Source organism: Neovison vison, chromosome 12, assembly GCF_020171115.1.
Source record: "Neovison vison isolate M4711 chromosome 12, ASM_NN_V1, whole genome shotgun sequence".
In the NCBI taxonomy this organism is placed as follows: Eukaryota; Metazoa; Chordata; class Mammalia; order Carnivora; family Mustelidae; genus Neogale; species Neogale vison.
In genome coordinates, this window is record NC_058102.1 from 10,549,341 (window position 1) to 10,570,120 (window position 20,780).

Here is a 20,780-nt window from a genome sequence, read left to right on the forward strand (position 1 = left end):
GCTGGTGGCTTTTTGCTTGCCTGCCTCCCTGCTGCAGGGCCCCCTCTCCACTCCCCTGACTTGTCCCCACCCCCAGATCAGGCTGATAACGACCTCTCAGGCTCCCCCATCCCCCTGATTACCCATGGGAAGGGTCAGATTTCCTTCCTGGCTCATCCCAGAGCCGCACGCCATCTGCTGGCATCACCTTACCTGCCCCCGAATGACCGAAAAAGGGCCCCACAGATGGGCCACCTCCACGCTCAGCTCAGCCTGTGTCTGATCATCAAAAGAGCATCCCCTGGAGAGGGGACACTGAGGCTAGCAGGGTATGGTCTTGGCTTAAAGCGTCCAGTTACCAAGTCCAGGGGACCCAGAGTAAACCGTCTGTGCACAGTCAGGTCCTAAGACTGTTCTGCCAGCGAGAGGACAGTGCAGACAGGATCACTGCGGGGGTGCTGCTTCAGCTCAGGGTCTGGGATTCCTTCAAGAAGTATTAATCGGGCCGATGTGCCTAAGTGCTGTCCTCGGTCATCCTCTGCTGCCCTCAGTCACAGTGATGAACTTGGCTTAGCCTGTGCAGGTTTTGGGAGAGTGGGTTACTAGGTGGAGGGAATCCCCAGAGTGAAGCCGCAGAGACAGAAAATGGGTTGAATTTGGCCCCCTGGGGAGCGGGTTTGGGGTTCAGGGTTTGGGGCTGCCTATATCTCAGTGTCTTTTGAGGTCTGGCTCAGATACCATCTCCATGAAGCCTGCTTGATTCTGCCAGACCTTGGGACTTCTTAGCCATGCCATGGGCTGCCATGTGGCAGGATAGTGGATCTCTGAAGGTGGCTGTGGGCCCGTGCCCCGGGAGCAGGTGGGGAGGGGCGGTGGCGGCGGCGGCAGCGGCGGCGGGGCTGCCGGGTTTGGCCTCCGGGGCCAGAGCACTAGTCCCCACCTCTCCCCTCCTGGGTGTGGAGACCGGGTAATGCCCATTTGGGTAAATGAACCTCCCCACTTTTCGCTGTGTGCATGGACCAGTGCTTGGTCAATGGAATATGAGTCTGGGTGACATTGTGGGACATCAGTGAGGCAGCTGCCTTTGTCTGGTCCCATGGTAGGTATGCTTTTATTGGGAGGCCCTCAACCCCTTAATCCTCACCACATCTTAAGTTTGTCTCTATCTGTCAAATGGTGAAATTAAAATTCAGAAAGATAAAGTAACTTGCCCAAAGCCACACAGCTAGTAAGTAGCTCAGTCAGTATTTGAACCCTGGTCCATGTGGCATGAATCCTAGGATCAGCTCTCGGATATGCCATTCTGAGGGGATGGGCCATGAGTGGGCTTGGCACGGGGTTGGCCCACAGGAAGGTGATTCAAAAGGGTTGGTTCTACTTTCCTCTCCCTCCACAGACCTAGTGCAGGCTTGGACCATGGAAAGCCCAATGCAGTCCACCAGCCATCTGGTATCTTCTTGTGTTTTTCTGGTACTTTCTTGCGTTTAATGAATATTTCTTGAGCTCCTATTATGTGCTTAGGCAGTGGGGATTCAGTGAATAAAAAAGACCCTTCCTGCCTGATATACACACGAGAAAGACAGACAATAGACAAGTGAAATATACAGTGTATTGGAAGATAAAAAGTGCTGTGGAGAGAACATAGCAGAAAAAGGGGCAGGCCTGGGGGTGGCGGGGGGGCGGTGCTAGGGAGGAGTGGGGAGAAGATACTGCAATTTTTAAAAAGTGGCCTGGGAAGTCCTTATGGAGAACATATTTGTGTAGATCTGAAGGAGTGAGGGAGTGAGATGTGCAAACTTCTAGGGAAGGCCCAGGCAGGAACAGCATGTGCAAAGGTCCTGAGGTGGGTATGTGCCTGGACTAGCCAGAAGTTCAGTGGGTCTGGAGTGGAGGAAGCAAGGGAAGAGTAGGAGGAGGAGGGGTTGGAGGGAAGGGGGAGCCAGTTCACACAGGACCTGTTGGCTGCTGTATGATCTTGGGCTTTTGTTCTGAGGGAGATGAGAGATGCAGGGTTCTAACAGAGGAAGGATGAGATGCGAGTGGCCTTGTGTCCAACCAGATGGAGGCGCTGGCTGGAGAATGCCCTCCGTCCCCACCTGGTTGGGAGAGAGGCAGCAATAAAGACTGCTGAGTGAGATGGGGGGTGGGTGGGCGGTGAGCCACAGCAGAACAGGCACTCCTTGGGGTTTCCTGTGGGCCAGGGGAGGCCCAGAGACCTGGGTTCCACTGGCTCTGGGGCTGAGCTGCTGGGTCGTCTTTGATCGTTCCGTGCCTTATATGCTCAGCTCTCAATTGGGACTAGCAATGCTTGAGCTGTTGTCAAGAGCCAAGGAGCGGAGCCAACTACTGTGGGCACCCCGGAGGTTGGGAGGGGGGCATCAGGCAAGGCTTTCTAGAGGCGGGAACCCTTGAGCTGAGCCTTAACTTCCGAAAAGTATGAAGCTGGGTGAAAGGAACAGGGGTGACAATGGGGAGGATGGGGGAGGGCATCCAGGAGGAGGTACAGTGTGAGCAAAAGCTGAGAGGCTGGAGAGCAGGACACCAAAAAACAATGCGTGTTGAATGAGCTAAGCGACAGCCTCTGGGGAGTGGGGAGGCTGGAAGGCCCCTCCCTTCCATGGGGCACGGAGGGTTTGTTGTTGTCCCCACCCCCATTGCAGCAGCTGGCCGCCGGCCGGGGCTGGGGCTGGCCCTTCAGCGGAGCCTTCTCTGGCCACCTCTGGGGCTCCCCGGGGCCAGCCCCGCCCCTCGGGCTGCGCGGGAGGCAGGGGCGGGGCCAGGCGTCCCAGAGCCGGGCGGGAGCTCGTCCGGAGCAGGTGGGGAGGGCCGGCGGCGGTGGCGGCGCTGCCCTGGCTTGGCCTCTGGGGCCAGAGCACTAGTCCCCACCTCTCCCCTCCTCGCCTGCCCCTCATGCCTACCAGACTTTTGCCTTGGCTGGGGCCCCCGACCAACCAGCCTCGCCTCCCTGTCCGGCGGGGATTCGGGGGCTGAGCTGTCTGGGGTCCCAGGGCCAATGCAGTGCCGCCTCCTCCGGGGCCTGGCGGGAGCCCTCTTCACCCTTCTGTGCATGGGGCTCCTCTCCCTACGGTACCACTCGAGCCTGTCCCCACAGGGCGTGCAGGAGACCCCCAGGCTGAGCCCGCCAAGCCCTCTGTCCTGTGAGCTGCGGCTGCAGGATGTCTTCATTGCAGTCAAGACGACCCGAGCCTTCCACCGCTCCCGCCTGGAGCTGCTGCTCGACACGTGGGTCTCCAGGACCAGGGAACAGGTGACAAGTGGGCAACTCTGGGCCCCAGGAGTGGGCCCTGGCCTGAGGGATGCCCGGAGGCCTTTCTTTTGGGCTGGGGTCCCTGGTGGCCTCCAGGGAGAAGCCACCTGCCCACCTGCCCTATCTGGGCTTGTCTTCCCATTTCTCCCTCCTCCTGGGATCAGGGGCTCCTGCCGTCCTGCCTGTGCCCCTCTCTGGCCCTGGAGCCAGGTTCTCCTCAGGCCCCCTGCTCCCTGTCTTTCAGGGGCCAGCCCGGGCCCTGCCCCGGACTCCTGGGGGTCCCTCTTGTCCCTGGCTGTTCTAGCATTAGTTTGCTCCTGCCCACCTTGGCCCAGCCTGGCGATGGGGCCAGCGGGAGGTGCCGGGCGGCTGGGGTAGAGACCTCTGTGACGTCCTGACTCTGATGTGTGCCCCCGCAGTCCAGGCCCCGGTGGCTGTCCCATTGCTCTGGCTGTGCTGGGGTGGGGGGAACAGGCGCTGAGCCGCTGAGGAGGGGAAGGTCTGGGGGTCGCCTTTTGGGCGGAGACGGGCAGGGCGGGGTGGGGGGCATCCTTTCAGAATTCCTGACAGCCCTGGGCCCTGTGCGGCGGCTGCCCAGGGCGTGCCCAGCGCAGCTGAGTCTCATCTCCTCTGCTGCTTTCCTGTGGGGCAGTTTGGGACGGAGTGGGGAGGTCCGCTGTGAGGGGGTGGCCAAGCGAGGGAGTGATGCCGGGGAGAGGTTAGAGGTGTGCCCAGCATGTGAGTATGTGTGTGTGTGTGCATGCGTGTGTGTGTGTGTGTGTGTGACTCTGCATGGAGCCTGGTATCTGCCTTAGGCCATGACAAGACGTGTGTGGATGGATGACAGGGGTGTGTCACTTGTGTCTTTCTGGGGACAAGCTGAGTCCCTCTGGCTCTTGCCCTCCCCAGACCCAGTGCCCTCCCCAAGCCAAGTCAGTGATTTAGGGAACCATCTCTGGGGAAGGTGAAGGCTTTACACACACACACACACACACACACACACACACAGCTTTACACACACACTACTACGGTGACTGGCTCAGCGGGAGGAAGTGACTGGGCCTTTGGGGGGGACTGGAGGCTCCTGGGAGACCAAGGAGTAGGGAAGGTGATGTCTATAGGAGCCCAGGGCCTTCTGGGATGAGGGCACCCCACCCCCGATTTCCTGACCATGATGTTCTAGCACCCTATCTAACCCTTCCTCCAGTGGGACACCACCACCCAAGTTCTTCCCTGGGGCCCCCGCGCTGCTTCTCATCTTGGGGGAGATTCCGGTTCCTCCTGCGGAAGCCGCCGAGTCTGGCCCTCCCCGCAGACCTTCCTGTTTATGGTGCTGGGTCTGTGTACCCGGGAGCCTGCCTCACGTGATCTGAGGCCCCTTCCTGCCTTGTCTTGATCACCATGGTGGTGCCCTTGCCCCGGATGAGGAAACTGAGGCCAGAGAGGGGAAGTGCTTGTCGGTGTCACCCCAAAGGCCTAGGGGCGCAGAGCCCAGGGGAACCCAGCCCCCTCCTCCCGGCTGGGACCCTTTTTTCTTTGCTAAGACCCAGGATCCCAGAGCTGCCTCATCACTCGGCTTACAGGAGAGGGTCCTTGGGCCCCCAGCCTGGGTGGGCCTGGCAGGACCAGGTCAGCAAAGGAGAGGAAGCAGCCACCCACTCTGTGTCTAGAGCTCAATCCCACATGCCAGCTAGGCGGGCAGCGGGAGGAGCTGTCAGCGGCTCAGTACCCCAGGGGCTGCCCATCAGATGCCTCGCTCCCTTTCACCCCCACGACAGCCACGAGTGGGAGGGATTGAGGTGGGAGATGAATTCACTTAGTTGCGCAACCCCCACCTCAGCACAAAGGGGCAGAGTCGAGAAAACTTGTCCTTTATGCAGAGTTGAGAACAGGAAGGATGCTCGCATTGAGGAAGAGGAAGGGAGACAGGGAGACACATTCTTACCGCACGGCACCTCATCTGGGGCCCCTTTGTCTCTATCCTTTGGCTCATCTCTCTCTGCGACCTTGGCCGAGGCCCTCCCCTTTTCAGCCCTCAGTTTCCCCATCTGCATAGGACAGGAGGGTCTCGGAGCCTCTCTTAGCTCTGCCATCAGGAGCGGGCCTGAGCTGGTTAACTCCAGGGCTGGGCGCCCACCCCAGCTGGTTAAGGGCAGCCGGGTGGCAGGTGGGCCTTTGTTGCGGCAGGCTGGGGCTCGTGTGGCCTTTGTCCCAGGCAGAGGGGGCGGGCTGGGGGAGGCCTGTTTTGTGATCAGTGGGGAGAACTTTCCCTTCCCCGCAGGCCCCTCGAGTGCAGTGGGTTGGGGGTGGGGCCACAGTGCCTGCCTCACATCTTCCAGCAGATGGCCCCCAGCCCCCCTCCCCTGACCCCAGCGGTCTGCCTGGCCTTTCGTTTTCCTGTGAGGTTTTAACCATTGTCAGAGTCTCCTCAAACAAATTAAATGCAACCCTTGGCTCAGAGGAAACTCTGCCCACTGCTCTGTGCCAATCTCAGGGTTCCTGGGGACCGGAACACCAGTCTCACGCGCCCCGCCCAGCCCCCAGCCCTGCTGCAGGAACCCCCCTACTTCCCCACTGATTCGGGCTCATTCATCCATCAGCAAATATGCCCTGGCCCATTTGGCCCATGCTCCAAACTCCAGACAGTTCCAACGTCTGATGGCTGTTTGGTGGCAAAAGTGCCAGGGAGCAGGGCAAGAAAGGCCTGATTTCTTTCCTTGGCTCTCCAGGAGGCTGTGTTGAAAACAGACTTGGGGTGAGGGCAGGACAGAGTTGGGAGACCAGGGCAAAGGTGACTGCAGCAAAGCTGGCAGGAGAGGACCATGGAAGGGCTGGGCCACCGCTGGCCATGCTGGCTGCTGTGGAAAGCTGACATCCTGGGTGAGGAAGAGAGGAGGCGTGGTGACCCCAAGGTGCTGGGACCCAGCAAGATGGGGAGCACCCAGAGGGGCACAGGTCTGGGGGGAGCTGGGCCACTGAATCTGAGGCACCCAGGGAAAAACTGTGGTTGCCTTGGGGTTTGATGTCTTCTTGATAGGGCTGAATGCCGAGAGGCAGGATAGTGTTGCTGTGGCAGTGGATGGGCAAAGGAGAGGGCCAGTGTCGGGCCACCAGCACTTTCTGCAGGGATATCCGGGGACCTCCAGTGTTACCTAAATCTGAAGGCGGGAGACATATCCCAGGGAGGGGCTGCTGAGGAGGTGGGTGCTGCCCAGGCCTCTCGGAGGTGAGCTGGGTCCCGGGACAGGGAGATAAAGCAGACCAGGCCAGTGCCCTTCAGGATGTCACCGTCTGGTGGGAGAGTCCAAAGGACAGATTTCTGTAACTGAGGGGCTGCTGTTACTTACCATCAGGAGGAACAGGTGGCTGAGGGACACATGGGAGGGGTGTCAGGGAAGGCTTCCTGGAGGAAGCGGCGACTGAACTAGGACTTAGGGGACAAGAAATGGGCACAGCATGCGCAAAGGCTCAGAGGAGCGTGCACGTGTGTGGCACATTTGGGGAACTGAAAAACCTTTGGGTTTAAGATAGGGGTGGGGCAGGAAGTGGCGAGATAGGCTGCGTCAGGCCCAGGGGCTGGGTGGACCCTCATGGCCACACTTAGGAGGTGGCCTTTATCCCAAGGGCAGTAGGGAGCCACAGAAGGCGCTAGGCAGGGTGGTGAATATGGGTATTATCTGGTTCTGGTGCCGACAAGAGAACAGATCTGAAGATCTTGCACGAATCCATTGAAAGATAGTAAGTAGCTCAGAAGGCCCATGATTATGGGCCCTGGGGAGAAAGGACTTCTTCCTTTGAGCCCCTTCCTGTGCCCAACCCTGGCTTCTGGCCGCCGATGCCTCAGTTTCCCCCAAGATAGGAAGCGGAGGCTGGCTTCACTGCCACCTTTTTCTTCTCCTTTCTCACATCATCTCACTTCACCATCACAGCTACCCCTAGTCCCCATTTTCCACCCAGGTAAACTGAGGCTCAAGGCAGGGGTCGACCTGATCTGAAGGGCTGGTTCCTGGAAACCAGGGAGAAGTTTGTGGCTGAGCAGGGAGGCGCATGCAGTTGGAGGCCCTGAGTCTGGAAGGAGGACAGGGCCAGCCCCGGGGTGGCTGAGGGCCTTTAAACAGGTGGGAGGCTTTTTCCTTGGTCCTCCCTTGGAAAGAATTCAAAATTGTCCAGGTCTGGGCAGGGTCCCCTGTGGGTCAGAGGAGGCTCTTGCTGTGCTTGGCAGATGAGAGGACCTGCTCAGGCAGGGAAAGGGACATGTACTGGGCAGGGCGTGGAATGGGGGTTAGACGGGTCCCCAGCTGCGTTCCGTCTGGCCCCAAGTGACTTCTAATTTGTCTCTCGTTCAGTTTGTGCTCAATTTATCTAGGGCCTGAGCGGCCTCTCCCTGCCCGGGTTTCGGGGGGTTCTGAGACCTGTGGGTCTGAATCCCAGCTCAGCAGTTTCCAACTGTACAACCATAGTCTGTCCCTTAGCCATCTTGTGAGGGGAGCAGCCTTGCCCTCTGTGAGGGGAACAGATCACCTGGCTCGAGGTTCAGGGAGGTCATCAGAGCCGGTGTTGGATCACGATGTAAAACTTCTGAGATGTGTAAGGACCCCGCACCTGCCCTGGGGCAGCCGGTGCGACTATGGAGAGACACGACCAACTCCCCAGGCTGGTGTGGTGCCCCAGGGCGTGGGTCTTCCCACGTAGAGTCTGTCTCCTGACAAAGTGTCTTGGGTTGTGTAAGTGTGGTGATGGAGGGGCCAGTTGGGACCGCAGTGTGTGTATGTGTGTGGGATAGAAGACGGTGTTACTCGGGGAGGGTCTCCATGGGCGCTGGTCTATAAGGGTGCTCGGGCAGGTGACACAGTGGCTGGTGCATGCTGGGAGGCTGTGTTGTGTGTCTTGTGGGGGTAGCTGAGAAAGTCATGGTGTCTGAAAGGAGTGTGTGATGATGTTGGTAGGGGTGTGTCTGTCGCTGATGGAGGGCACTGCTCTGGACCCGTGTTTTGGCAGGGGCGTGGCTGCGGGCTGCCCTTGGCCGACTTGGGTCCTGACTCCTCCCTCTTTCTCCTTCTTAGACGTTTGTCTTCACTGACAGCCCAGATGAAGGCCTCCAGGAGAGACTGGGTAACTCCAGATGGGGGTGGAGACTCCTCAGTTGTTTCCAGGGAAAGCTGGTGTGGCTGTCCCCTGGTCCCGGGTCCCCAGGAAACAGGGCTGCCCTCCTTGGCCATGAGGGGAGGGGAGCAGGCTTCTTTCCTGGAAGTGGGTGTGACACGAGGAGCGGCTGTCCTGGACAGTACCCTGGACCCCTGGGTCCCAGCCCAGCCTCCCATTCATTAGCTCTGGGGTCCTGGGAGGGTCAGTCCTCCCTGGCGTCTGTTTCCCCGTGTGTAAAATGGGAATGGGTGGGGTCTTGCTCTGCATCCTCACGGTGTGCAGGGCTGCAGGGAGGACCTGGGCAGGGTCCCCTGACTTGTCCCCACTTTTCAGGGTCCCACCTCGTGGTCACCAACTGCTCTGCTGAGCACAGTCACCCCGCCCTGTCCTGCAAGATGGCTGCTGAGTTTGACACCTTCTTGGCCAGCAGGCTGTGGTAGGTGCACCTGGGTTTCTGAGGGCAAGTGTGACCTTTGCCTCGGTCTAGTTCCTGAATAGGGTGTTGTGACAAAAAAGTGAAGTCAGCTGGGTCCAGTGAATTTAAGCATGTAAGGGCCTCCTGAGGTCTGTCTCTGGGCAGACGATCTGGGTTCAAATCTTGCCATTTACAGACTGTGTGACCTTGGGCAGGTGTCTTAACCTTTCTGAGCCTCTGTCCCCACCTGTTAAGTGGGCACGCTTTCCTCAGGAGCTCACACAGGGCATGGGCCCTCGGTGTTAGCTACTCTCTCCCTGCCTAATTTTGCTGACTGACTTATGGGGGGGCGAAGGGGGAGTCTGGCTAGCTGGCAGCCCTTGGGAACCCTCCTCCAAGCTTCCCATCCCTTTTCTGTCCCCACAGGTGGTTCTGCCACGTGGATGACGACAACTATGTGAACCCAAGGGCACTGCTGAAGCTGCTGAAAGCCTTCCCACAGACTCGCGACGTCTACGTAGGCCGGCCCAGCCTGAACCGGCCTATCCGCGCTTCTGAGCCCAGGCCCCACAACCGCACGGTGGGCCCCTTGGTCCCTTCCTTCCTCCTTCCTCCTTCCTGCGTTGACCGTGGGCGGAGCCACATGGGGGCGGGGACACCAGGGCGGAGCCATATGGGGCGTGGCCATGTGGGGGCGTGGCCCTGGCCCTGGCCCTGGCAGAGCCAGGTGGGTTTTCTGGCTTTCCCATTTGGGATCCTCACTGTGTGTTTGGGTTGCTGACTTCACCACCGATCCTGTCTTCTCTGTGAAATGGGGAGGCTGAGATGATGCAGGTGAGGCGCAGACTCTGGCATACAGCAGGGCCTCAGTCACTGAGGAGCAGTGGCTCCTTCTGGTCACGCAGTGGTAGGGATGTGGGGGTGGGGTTGGGGTGGGGTGGGGGGTGGGGGCGGTGAGCTGAGGCTCCGACTCCATGGCAGGGCTCCCAGCCCCTGGTATTGTCAGGCAGTTGTACAGACTGTTCAGACGCTGGATACTGTTGGGCCTTGTGGTAAATTGCACTGCCCTCCACCCCCTGAGTTCTCCCCACCCCTCTGTACCCCTCCTTTGTCCGGACTTCACTGATTGGCAACTAAAGAGGTGACACCTGGCACAATGGGATCCCCAGCACCAGCTTCAGCTCCAGATCTAGATGGACGCTAATGAGGGCTGTGAGATTTAGGAAACGAATACGCCAAAAATCAGGGTAACAGTTAAATTGGACTTTCAGCTGAACAGGGAAGAATTTTGTAGTGTAAGTACGGAGCGTGGTTCTCTCCTGGTCCCCAGGACCCACCAGGCTTCTGGCATTGGTGTGGCCCAGGCCCCTAGAGGGCTCCCTTGGCCCCAGGGAAAAAGCTAGTCAGGCGGTGCCCCTGCCTTGAGACCGCACGTGGAGCAGGAGCTGGGCCCGCAGTGGGGCTCTCTACCATCTGCTTCGTTAGGGAAACCAAGAGTAGGAAACACACAACCTTAATTATCAGCAGCTCATCGGCCTCTGAGCCCTAATTAAATCCTCTTGGGTCCTGGGGTGTGTGTGTAAGTCGACTCCAGGTGAGCGAGGGGTGCCCCAGGCCCTCCCCCCCACCACATGCTTGGCTGTAGGGGTTGAGAACGCCGTTCTGGAGCCTGGCTTCCTGGCTTCACACACCAGCTCTGCCACCTCCTGGCTTCCCGATTTTTGCTCAAGTCACCCCACCCTTCTGTGCCTTAGTTTCCTTATCTGCAAAATGGGTGATAACCGTCCCCACCTAATAGGGTGGTTATGAGCAGAAAAGGGAACAATTCAATGAGGTCATGTACCCAAGTGCTTGGAATGGGATCTGGCATGTGATGACACCACGGAGTGTCAGCAGTCTGTACCCAACCCAGCTCAGCCTTCATCTTGGCGCCTTCCTCCTGGGGAGGTTCAGCACCTGCTGGGGACACCCAGGCCCCAACCCCTCAATGGGCACTAATACCCTTGCACCCCGGCGGGATCCCTAGACTCTGCCCCAAAGTGTCCTAGCCTGTTTGGATTCTGGGGTTCCCCCCAGGCTATGTGGTGTTGGGGGGAGATAGCAAAAGGGGGCAAGATTTCCGGCTCAGGCTCAGTCCCAGCTCTGGGACCTCAGGCTGGTGACCTCCCTTCTCTGCACATCAGTGCTCAGGGTTGGGCATGCCTACTGTTACTGCTGTTGTTCCTTTAATTATCTGGGAGAAGAAGCCCTGGACCCATAAGTCATTAAACAAGCATTCATTGGGCACCAGCTGTATGTCAGGATCTTAAGAACCTGTTCATTCTGCTTAGAGGCCTGAACACCTCTGTCTAAGAGGGTGGCATTTCCAGAAGCAGCTCATAGAGGTCTTTAGGAGGAGGACACAGGGATGGCTGAACTGGAGCAGGGGTGCTCAAAGGTAACAAATCTGAGGCCCAGAGAGGAGTGGTGGCTTTCTCTAGGTTACACAGCTGGGCAGTGGAGGAGGCTGAGGCCCCAGAATCAGGCTTTCCAGCTTCCTGCCCTGGGTTCTTCTCATTGCTGCATCATAGGAGATAACCCAACCCCATGCAATGTGCATCAGTTAAGCACCAACCGTGTACTTGGGAGAAGATAACCATAGGGAGTTTGGTCAAGAGATAGGACAGCTGAAAGGGAACAGGGTTTGCCAGAGCCTTAGAGAAATTCTTTTTTTTTTTTTTTTAAAGATTTTATTTATTTATTTGACAGAGAGAGATCACAAGTAGGCAGAGAGGCAGGCAGAGAGAGAGGGAGAAGCAGGCTCCCTGCTGAGCAGAGAGCCCGATGCGGGACTCGATCCCAGGACCCTGAGATCATGACCTGAGCCGAAGGCAGCGGCTTAACCCACTGAGCCACCCAGGCGCCCCGAGAAATTCTTGAGTTGTGACTTCACGAGGCCTCCCAGAGAAGCGGGGCAGATAGTAGTTTAAACCCCAAGGGAGGTTACGGGTTTCTGAGACTGAGATGTCAAGGGGTTTGCTAGCCTTGGGGCCTTACAGGCCTGCCCATCCTTCTCTCTTTACTCCGTGGGAAGCTTCATTCTCTCCTTGTGCAGAAAAGCTTTCTCAGTCCCTGGAGCTGGAAGTGATGAGGCCAGTGCAGGTGGCTTGGTATGGGGTATTTCAGGAGTACCGCTCCCAAGCTGAGAAAGCGTCTCTTGCTCCCAGCTAGTATAGGGAGCTCAGGGAAGAACTTGGATTGGCTGGTCTAAGTCATGTGCCCGTCACTGGACCAATCGCTGGGTCAGGGGGTGTGGCCTTGTGATCTACTCTTCCTGGGGCACCTGCCCCCCTCCTGGGATCCAGGGAAGCAGGTGCTGTATTTGGTGGCCCCTCCTGAACCACTTGGGGAGAGGTGGGGGCATTCCTCTGGGGAAAGGGGTAAGGTGTGCTCTGCGGACAAATAGGTTACGACTAATTGGTGACCCCATCACTCTTAATTAGCCATGTGACTTTGGGCCTCGGTATTCTTGCCTGTAAAATGGGCATGATGATGTCAAGCTGTAGCAAGACTTTAGGGAAAGGTGAAATAAAAAGGTTTTGAGTCATGCTGGTTGCCAGTGGAGGGGGGCCCAGCCGTGGCCCCCCCACCCCCAGGCTCATCCTACACCTTGGCCCTCCCCACCTCTCCCCCCAGAGGCTGGTACAGTTCTGGTTTGCCACCGGGGGTGCTGGCTTCTGCATCAACCGCAAACTGGCCTTGAAGATGGCCCCGTGGGCCAGGTAAGCAAAGCCCCACAGGCGGGTGGTGGAGAGCAGGGGCTGGTGTATGAGGGGGTCTTTTGCTGCAGGAAGGGCTTGAGAGAGAGCTCAGGAGAAACCTGCCTCTCATTCCTGCTGTGTCACAGTTACACAGTTAGTGGTGAGAAAGCCACCTGCCATCCTGCCATCAGGGCACTCTGCCACACACAGGCAAGTTGTGTAATCCCTGGGAGCCTCAGTGCCCCCATCTGTAAAATGGACCTGATAATATGATAGCTAATGGTTGGCGGGAGGCTGAACAATTGGGCTGGCACCCAGTCCCCCATGTCACAGGGGAGGTGAAGGCCAAGTGTAGAGGTGTTCAGAGGAAGGAAGAAGTAGGGCCTTCTGCTTGGGGCCAGGAGGAAGGCTTCCTGGAAGAGGTGACCTTTGAACTGGGATAGCCCTAGAGGCCCCCGAGTGAAGGGGATCCTGGGGGTGGCCAAAGCCCCTAAAATGGGATGAGGGTACTGATATTCTGGAGAGGAAGTAGTAAAGGCCTGGCCTCTTGAGGTCTGCCTGGACAGGCTGTTGTTATTAGCAACTATTGTTATTAGCTGTTGATTTTAGCAACAATATCTGTGTTACTCCCTTATATTGGGGGCCCATTCTGAGCCAGGCCTGCACTTCACTAAGGCATCCAGACTGACTGCTTGTCAGTCTTGTTTCCACAGCTAAGGAGACTGAGTCGTGAGAGGTTGGGCAAGTAATTGGTCCAAGGTCACCCAGGTCTGAGGTCACTCAGCTGCTGGGTTTGACTCCAAAGCCTGCCTGCTCCATCCAACCTGGATGGGAGGGATCCTCCAGGGGGGGAACTCGGGCCCCGGTTGGGAGCTGTAATGCTAACTAGGGCATGTCCCGAGCAGGTGTGTACACATGACCAGGGGTCCTCCCTGGGCCTGGTGCCCCCATCTGGGCTTCCACCCACCTTTATCGTATATTTCTGTGAACTGGAAAAAGTATCCCCCCTTGGACAGGTGCAGCCCTCGGGCACAACCTGGAATGAGAAGGGAAGGCTGGCCCTGTGCCCCTCAGTCAGGCATTCTATACAGCAGGACAGCCTGCCCAACCTGGCCCCAAGGGGTGTTCATGGGGTATGCAGTCCGGTGATGCCCTTCCCTGGGACACGGCCCCTTCCCTCCTCCACATCTGGCTCACTCCAGCGCATCCTGTAAGACTCCGTTTAAAGCCTGCCATTGTCATGATTAAATGAAAAGCAAAAGAAAATTGTGCCGCCTCCTCTGGGAAGCCCACCTTACCCTCCCTGTGTCTCCCAAGCCTCATGCTTTCCTCTGACTTCAGAGCCAGTCCTGCCCTGAAATGATGTGTTCCTCTGTCTCCCTTCAGAATGGGGGCCGCTGTCATCTCTGTATTTACAGCCCCAGCATGGTCCCTGGCACACGGGTAGCTCCTGGAGTTCAGCAATGAATGAATGAGTGAATGAATGTAAAGAGAGGAAGGGATACATTTATAAAGGGCTTCTTCTTGCCATTCTTCCCCTTGAACTTCACAATAGCCCAGTGAGGGCAGGGCCATTATCACGCCCATTTAACAGAAGAGGAAGCTGAGAGTCCCCTGGTTCGTGTCACCCGGTGCCCAGGAGGCAGATGCTGGAGCTGGAGCTCTGCTCTTCCCATCTGTCCTTGGGAGGGAGGGCCTTCTGGGAGGCAGGGCGAGCTCTGTGCCACTCGCCACTGCACGGCTCTCTCTCTCAGTGGCTCCCGCTTCATGGAAACATCCGCCCTCATCCGGTTGCCCGACGACTGCACCGTGGGCTACATTGTCGAGTGCAAGCTAGGCGGCCGCCTGCAGTCTAGCCCCCTCTTCCACTCCCACTTGGAGACCCTCCAGCTGCTGGGGGCTGCCCAGCTCCCAGAGCAGGTGAGCTGGCCTTGGGGCAGTAGGGGAGGGATGCATGTCAGGGGGGTATTCCCTACTGAGGGGGAAACTGAAGCCCAAGGTGAGAAAGGACCCTCAGATGGACCCACGTGACTCAGCCCTCTACCACAAGCCCTCAAGAGTTAGTGCTTATGATGCTCAAATTCTTTGGTCTGGTCCCCAGTGCCAGCTGCAACGACCTGCACGGACCAGGTGAAGCTTACCTTCAGGCTCAGACTGCTCCCCTTCCCTGCCTTCGCCACTCCCTCCTGTCCCTCTGTTCCTTCTTCAGTCTTCCATCCCCCAGCATCCCTCCAAAGGGGTCAGGCATGCCCTTTCCAACTCTGCCTGTTGGCTGTCCCGCCTTCATCAGAGCTTACCTGCCCGCTGCCCCCCTGCTTTTGTTCTAACCCAGATGTTGCTGGGAGAGAGCAGGTGCTTAGTGGGAAACCTCAGGCATAATGTCTGGCTGGGGGAGGGGGACCCCATTCCACCACCTGGCAAGCAACGACTCTACAGAGTTCCAGCTGGCTCTGCCTTGTGCCTGTGGCCATCCTCCTCATGGGTGGCCAGTCCTGTAGGGGATCCTGGCTGGGAAGGTCCCTGAGATCCTCCACCCAACAGTGTGAGTCAGAACCCTTTGGTAGCGAGGGACACAAATGCAACACAGACCATATGTTGGACCTATAAGAGTTCATGAGCCTGGGAAGCCAGGGGCTGCTTGCTAGTTCTGGCTGAGTCTGCGCGCCCAGACTGCCCCACTCTGGCCTGTCTTCCCTAACATTGGGCTCACCCTGAGGGAGGCTCACTCCTTGGGGGGCAAGATGGCAGCTCTAGGTTTCCACCCCACCCTGAGGAGGAGTGCTCCTTTTTCCGCCACATCCCAGGGCTGGTGCTCAGTGGTCTGGATGGCCTGAGCTGATGCTCATGGAAGGCTGGCTTGTGTCACAGGACGCGTGCCCTCCCAGAGCCAGGAGTTAGTGTGGATTCACCAGGCCTGGACCTGGGCTGTAGTGTTGGCCTCAGTAAGACCAGATGGGCTGAAGCCAGGAAAGGGGCACTGACTTTGGGCAGCCCAAACCAGGTACCCTAATGGCAGGGATTTCCAGAATACCCACCACGCCAGACACCGTGCGTGACTTTATCTGCTTTAACTCTGCTTCCTTCCAACATTTGCGTGAGGGGAGCTCTAACATTCCCATTCTATAAGTGGACAAACCGAGGCCCAGAGAGCAGAACTAACCATGGCACAGTTAGCATTAGGCAGAGGGGGATTTGAACCCTGCCCGGGTGGCCTCTAAGCCCACAGTCTTTAACCACTGTGGTTGACTGCTTCTTGACAAGGGGCATTAGCCCATGTCCTCATTGCGTGTGGAGTATCGCAAGGGTCTGGGTGGAGATGGAGTGCCAAGGCCCCACAGTGAGGCTAAAGAAGCCGCTGTCCAGGCATGGAATTTACTGGAAGGGTGCTTTCCCCTCTTGAGACTCAGTTTCCTAGTCTGTAGGCAAGGGATTTTTTCCAGCCTCTCAGGTAGGGCCACTGCTGGGGATGCAATTTAGGGATAGTTCCCCACAAGCTTGAAGTTCCTGCGGAGTGGGATGGGCTCCTCCGTGAGTGCTACAGGTGGGGTTTTAGGGGCAGAGGCAGGCTCTCTGCGCCCCTCAGAGTGCCTTATGGGCTTTCCCTGCTTCTGCCCCAATACCGCCCCCTTGTGGTGTTCTCTGTGGGACACCCCACCAACCTTCATTTTCTTCTCGAATTTTCTCTGCCCAGGTCACCCTCAGCTATGGCGTCTTTGAGGGGAAGCTCAATGTCATTAAGCTACAAGGCCCCTTTTCCCCGGAGGAGGACCCTTCCAGGTGAGTCTAGGGGCTCAAACTATAGGATCGGAGCTGGGGGTCTGAGTCCGGGTGTCCAAACATAGGAGAACCTGGAGGGAGGGAAGGCCTTGGAGGCTGACAGCACAGAGCTGGGAGTGCAGGGAGTGGATTTCAGTCTCTGCTCTCCCCCAGAATTGCTGTGTGACCTTGGGTGAATACTTTGCTCTCTCTGGGCCTCAGTCTCCCCATTTGGAGCACAAGGAGGTTGGGTGTCGTGGATCTGAAGGGCTCTCCCAGGCCTCTGGGATTCTTCAGGAGCTCCTGGAATACTGAAGTGTCTTCCCTGAGCAAAGGAGATGTTCTAAGGGAAGAACTTCAGGCCCTGATGGGAAAATTTTTATTTGAGCTTTTGTAGGCTCTGTTTCTTTGATACTCTTCAGTGGTCCCTTTCAGTAGGTAGGGCAGAGGGCTCATGACTGTTTAAGGGGCCCTGCGGCCAGGGCTGTGTTGAATAAGTTAGACATTACACAGAGACAGAGCTTGGCTCAATATAGGAAAAAAAATTCACATTTCTAAGATGAAAGGAACCGCCTTCTCATGGGGTGAGCTCCTCGTCAGTGGAAGGGCACAGCTATAGCTAGACTATCAGGAGGTTTAAGAGCAGATGTGAAATTCTCTCTGAGCCTGAAGATTCTAGAATCCAAAGGTTCCTGCCTTGTAGGGCTGGAGCTGACTGGGGACTCAGATACATGTGACTGGATAGTCTGGCCTCAGCTGGGGTCTCACCGTGACATCTCTGGCCTTTGGAGTCTCTCTAAACAGGTGGTTTCCATGAGCCCCTCCCCCCTCCCAGGGATATTTGGCAATGTCTGGAGACATTTTTTATTGTGATGACTCAGGAGGATTCTACTGGCTTCTCATGGGAAGAGGCCTAGGTGCTATAAACATTCGACAAGGCACAGGGCACCCCACAACGAAGACTTATGTAGCCCTAAATTGTAAGGGTGCCGAGGGGGAAAAATCTTGTTCCAAATCATCTCTGTGACATGGGCTCCCCTAGGAGCCCATGGAGTGAGCGTGCAAGTTGGGGTGACCGTCTTGTCCATTTCTGGTCTCTCCACAGGTTCCGTTCCCTCCATTGTCTCCTCTATCCAGATACTCCTTGGTGCCCATAACTGATGGCCAGATGAACCCTGAACAGCAGGGCAAAATTTGGGCTGAGGCTTCTGGTTGTCCTTGGTCTCCCCAGGCAGCCCTGGGGTCTTGTGGCAAACGCCTTTTGCGGGGGAGTCCCTGGATGGGTCTCTGAGTGGTGGGTCAACCCAGTGTTGGATGCTGGCTGGCAGTGAAGGCGTGGCGTCCTCGGCCTCTGGGAGGTGGGCTGGACAGCCCAGGGAACAGGTGCACCAGGGGAGGGCCTGAGAGGCCCCAGGGGCTGGGCTTCTATGGGCCTTGGGTGGCTGAACTGAAAAAGCACAGAGAACCCCTGAACTGGGTTGGGGTTTAGGGTTCCTAACCTCCAGAGGATCACATGGGCCCTGGGGTGGGGTCTGGCCTCCACCCCCAGCTCTGGTCTCTGTCATTCCCCTGGGGTCAAGCCCTGGGCCATCCATTCCGGGCTCCTTCGGCTGGATCTCCAACCCCTGAGGGGGCCCAGCTGGAATAAGGACAGAACCTGGGGCCTGGGGCAGGGACTGTCATTGCTGACCAGCGGCCAGCTCCTTGCTCCGACCCCTGGCAAACAGATCCCATTTCGTTTGGGGTATCAGCGTGCTCAGACCCAGATGGCAGATGGTGATGGTTCCCAGCCCATCGTGACGGTCCTTTTGCTCACTTTCCCAGCCTCCCTTGCTCAGCGTGTCAGTGTGAAATAAGCAAGGCCAATGGAGAGGCTCCTGGGGAAGATTTTGCGGCCCTGTACCCATCTTCATGCTGTGAACGTGGGTGTGATGTCTGGGTCTGGGGCAGTTGCCTTGTTACCGTGAAAGAAAGACCTTGACCGTCATGTGCACTTGTCCCTTTTGGCACCTGGTTCTGTAAGAAGATTAAACCCTTACTTGTTTCAACCTCTCTTGGTCTGGTCTTCTGTTACGTGCGCGGCCAGTGTGTTCCTGGCTGGGGTGGGCTCTTAGGTCAGCCTGTCCCAGTGGTGGTGGCATGGGTCTGGATCCCGGGCTAGATGTTCCTGTTCTGCATTTCCTGGTTGTATATGTGACCTTGAAGCATCCACTTTGTCTCCCTGGGTTCTTTGCCCATTTTATAGAGGTGGGAAGGAACCCCTTCTCTGTGGGTCGACAGCTGGGTGAAGTGATAGAGTGTTCGTGAAGGGCTCAGCCTGGCTTGGCACGGAGAAGGAAGGTTTCCGTGAGCAGTGAGTGCTCCTAGTGTGTGCTGAGTCACTGAGAGCCAGGGTGTGTGAGGGCGTGCGTGGCTGTTTGGTGTGGCGTGTCCCCTTTCCACACAGGTCTGTGCATAAGGACACACATGTGGTGAATGTATGTGTGGGTGCCCACATCACACACACGTATGTACTGCGTAGATGTGTGTGACTGGGTGTGCGCCATGCGGCGCTAGTATGCTATGGGATACTTCTCCTTTTCTCTGCCCCCGGGGCCTGGGTTGGGGGTAGCGAGAGAACTGGGAGAGGCAGAGTGGACACGTAGCTGAGGGAGTCTCTGGGGCCAGAGAAAGGGGCAGTCTGACAGCTGGGATAGGAGGTGAATCGATCCAAGCGTGTGTAGGGTCACAGGTTGCAACGACCCACTGAATGAAGGTAAACAGTCACGGCAGACGTTCAGGAATACCACTGCTGAAGTTGGGGAGCCGTAGGGATGGGACACCTCTTCTCCCCATGCGCCCTTCCCAGTGGCATGGGATGTTGGGGCCACCATGGAGATCTGGGCTGGGGGTAGGAGGGAGGACAGAGGAGAGATCCTGAGGGATAGTGGGGCTCTAAGCCAGGCAACCAAGGCGGGGGGCTCCTTGGAGTGGACCCCCTCCAGCCCCTGGAGGACCTTGTCCTTCATGTAACTCTGTCTGGGACAACTGGAACCACAGAGCACCAGAGCCTTGGGCTTGGTTTTCAAAGGGGAGTTTGAGGCCCAGAGAGGGACTGCCATGTGCTTGTGGTCACACAGCAGGTCAAGTGCAGAGTCGGACTGCTTGGGCTCTTGTAAAGCCTCCTTTCTTTCTGGGCTAAGCTAAGGCTGGGTTTTGGGGACACGAATGGAGTAGGGATAGCCCTGGCCCTGCAGCCCTGGTGGGGGATGGACGGGTGTGCTCCACAGCTGTTGTCCTTTCCACCCCGTATGCGGAAGGCTGCCGGCCGGCCTGCTTTTAGAAACAGCAGCAGCAGATTTGCGGGTTGTTCCCAGATCCTGGGGGTCGGGTGGAGGGAACAGGACTCGGGCCATCTGCTGCCTCCATTGTCCCAGAATAGCTATGGTAGGGAGGGGGAGCAGAGTCAGCAAGGATCAGAATTGGGATGGAGGAAGGGGGGTGGGTGGGTGTCTGGATTTAACCCTTTGCATGTCTGTAGGGGAGAGGATAAAGCTGCCTGCGCTCTGGACTGAGGTGACCCAAGTGGGCCCCACAGGCAGGGCTGGCAGAGGGGGAGAGGGACAAGGTTGGACCATGCTGTATTGGTCTTGAGGTGCCCCTTGGGCAGATATTATTCCCATTCGACAGATTAGGAGACTGAGGCACGGAGAGGGAGAAGGCCGTGGTCCAGGTCACAGGACTTAGAGGTAAGAGAATGAAGGCTTCAGGCAACTTGGTTCTGCAGTTGTGGCCTCAGCTTGGGTTGACTCTGAAGGGTTAGGAGAGTTCTGCTCTCCTCTCCACCTCTGGCTCCATGCCCTTGGGCAGGTTATGTCACTATTCACTGGCCCCACTAGTGAAAGAGACACGGTGACTCCTACGTTGAGTGCTGTGTGGCTTGGAGGTGCTCTACAGAGTTCTCCTGGAATAGGTATTACCTGCCAAATAAAGAGCCGCTCCCTGGCCCCTTTCAGAGGTAAAAGGGGGGCGGGCAGGGGGCTGGACTGGCCATCCCCTCCCCTCTACCATCTGGGGCTGGGCCACAGTCCGCCTCACCTGTGTCTCCGCAGCCAACCTCCTTGCTCACTGCTCGCGGGTACACTGGCCCCCTTGTTTCCCCTGGTGGAAGTCCAGCTGGTTTCCCCCAGATGGGTGATCAGCTTGGGGAACCCGACCATGTTTAGTATCACCCCAAAAGGGAAAACCTGACCTTCCGTGCTCCTGATGGAATGCAGTAGGAAGGACACAGCACTGCCCAGGAAGTCCACTTGCCTGAGTCATTGACCCTATGCAGGCCAACTTTCTGGATCTAAATACCAGTTTCAGGAAATGGCGGGGGGGAGATAGTGAAACATGTTCAATGGCCCCATGAGGGTTCAGCCCACCACGTCAACAGGGAGATCACTCTATAGGATGAAGAACATGGTTTCTTTAGCAAATAAGAGGGCATACACAA

The 20,780-nt window shown here is 57.5% G+C and overlaps 1 protein-coding gene across 3 annotated transcripts; it reads left to right on the forward strand.

Annotated features, from left to right (window-relative positions):
- The first annotated feature begins 2,790 nt into the window (after nt 1-2,790).
- Nucleotides 2,791-18,351, forward strand: MFNG (MFNG O-fucosylpeptide 3-beta-N-acetylglucosaminyltransferase). Of its 3 annotated transcripts, none has more exons than XM_044226982.1 (8): nt 2,791-3,247; nt 8,311-8,359; nt 8,726-8,828; nt 9,234-9,387; nt 12,483-12,568; nt 14,302-14,467; nt 16,239-16,324; nt 18,128-18,351. In XM_044226982.1, the coding sequence occupies exons 1-8, from the start codon at nt 2,993-2,995 to the stop codon at nt 18,282-18,284; spliced, it is 1,056 nt and encodes a 351-aa protein (XP_044082917.1). In that variant the 5' UTR covers nt 2,791-2,992; the 3' UTR covers nt 18,285-18,351. The 3 variants fall into 3 exon arrangements, 2 of the variants coding, with proteins under 2 accessions (XP_044082917.1, XP_044082918.1); XM_044226983.1 differs by having other exon boundaries at nt 17,409-18,212; XR_006381280.1 differs by lacking the exons at nt 2,791-3,247; nt 8,726-8,828; nt 9,234-9,387; ... (2 more) ...; nt 16,239-16,324; nt 18,128-18,351 and adding an exon at nt 4,108-6,985 and having other exon boundaries at nt 8,311-8,340.
- Nucleotides 18,352-20,780: the final 2,429 nt, after the last annotated feature.

Bases quoted from the DNA above. Each gene is read 5' to 3' on its own strand.
- MFNG (XM_044226982.1), top strand. From the start codon at position 2,993: ATGCAGTGCCGCCTCCTCCGGGGCCTGGCGGGAGCCCTCTTCACCCTT. The intron at 3,248-8,310 runs GTGACAAGTGGG...TCTCCTTCTTAG, and splicing joins TCTCCAGGACCAGGGAACAG to ACGTTTGTCTTCACTGACAG. The intron at 8,360-8,725 runs GTAACTCCAGAT...CCCACTTTTCAG, and splicing joins AGGCCTCCAGGAGAGACTGG to GGTCCCACCTCGTGGTCACC.